The following is a 1130-nucleotide window of genomic DNA, read 5'->3' as shown; positions in this document are numbered from 1 at the left end:
CTATAGGTTGTTCTGCAAAGCTTTAAACGATCATTTCTGCGCCGTTAGTTTTGAACGAGAATCTTTACTTAAATGAAACTGACATATATTATTCTACGGTCACAATTTGACATGACAAGGTATATTGATCTTACAATCAATTTTTTAGCTCCAATATGGCGGGTTATGATAAGTTGTCGCCACTGTCCTTATAAAGTTTATGGTTGCTTTCACCGACAAATTTAAGTGGAGCTTAGCTTTAGCGCAACTTAAAATCCATGGCAACCATTGTCTCAATAATCGTTGCCATGGATTTTAAGCTACGCTTAAGCTAAGCTCCACTTAAATTTGTCGGTGCAAAAGGGCATTAGTTATAAAGTCACTGTAGATCTACTATGATTAGTACAGCAACTTGAAAAGTGAGATCAAGTTGCATTGATAGGGTTCACTTTTTTTCTGTTTTCAGTTTGACGTTAGATCATCGTGAAGATGAGTAAAATTTTCGATAGGAAAATGTCGGGTGGTAACCCAGAAAAGGTTACGCGAAACGCGTACCTGAACTTCTTTCTGCAACTTAGAGCAGAAAACCGCGATAAACCAATCAAGGAAGTGGCAAGCATGGCGGGCGCGTGCTGGAGGGAGATGCCACCCGACGAAAAGAAACCATACAAATCAATGGCCGAGAGTGCTCCGTTCGTGTTTCGGAGACGAAGGAAGCGGCTTGCACGAAGTCGAGATGGTTCCATTGGACACGGAGGAAGACGACACAGGACAAGAGATCATGGACGAGGACATCACGGATCGGGACGACACCATTCAAGGAGCGAAAGCCGGAGTAACAGAAGGAAGCGTAGCAGCTGAACATACTCGCATTAGGAATTATTGTAATTGAAAGAGAGTATTTGGCGAAATTACTGTGTGCTTGAGTCTTCATTTTAATGCATAAAGATATAAATTGCAGTTTACATATTGAAATTATTGTATTATATACTTCGGTAATATGTTACTGAGCACTAAAGGAAGGGATGTCTATAGAACCACAATGACTTCACGAACACGCCACAAACGTCTTATGAATAAGGGATTATTCCTTTTTGAATTGTGAATTAATTCCTTTTGAAATGAATTGGAATTGAGAATTGTAAGCTGGT

The 1130-nt window shown here is 39.9% G+C and overlaps 1 protein-coding gene across 1 annotated transcript; it reads left to right on the top strand.

Annotated features, from left to right (window-relative positions):
• The first annotated feature begins 492 nt into the window (after positions 1-492).
• On the top strand, positions 493-840 carry LOC116174485. Its single transcript, XM_031492421.1, has one exon. It carries the CDS (start codon positions 493-495, stop codon positions 838-840), a length of 348 nt encoding a protein of 115 aa, XP_031348281.1.
• Positions 841-1130: the final 290 nt, after the last annotated feature.

Source organism: Photinus pyralis, unplaced genomic scaffold (genome assembly GCF_008802855.1).
Source record: "Photinus pyralis isolate 1611_PpyrPB1 unplaced genomic scaffold, Ppyr1.3 Ppyr1.4_LG6, whole genome shotgun sequence".
In the NCBI taxonomy this organism is placed as follows: Eukaryota; Metazoa; Arthropoda; class Insecta; order Coleoptera; family Lampyridae; genus Photinus; species Photinus pyralis.
The sequence above is the reverse complement of the archived record's forward strand: the minus strand, read 5'-3'. Positions and strand labels throughout refer to the sequence as shown.

Bases quoted from the DNA above. Each gene is read 5' to 3' on its own strand.
- LOC116174485 (XM_031492421.1), top strand. From the start codon at position 493: ATGTCGGGTGGTAACCCAGAAAAGGTTACGCGAAACGCGTACCTGAAC.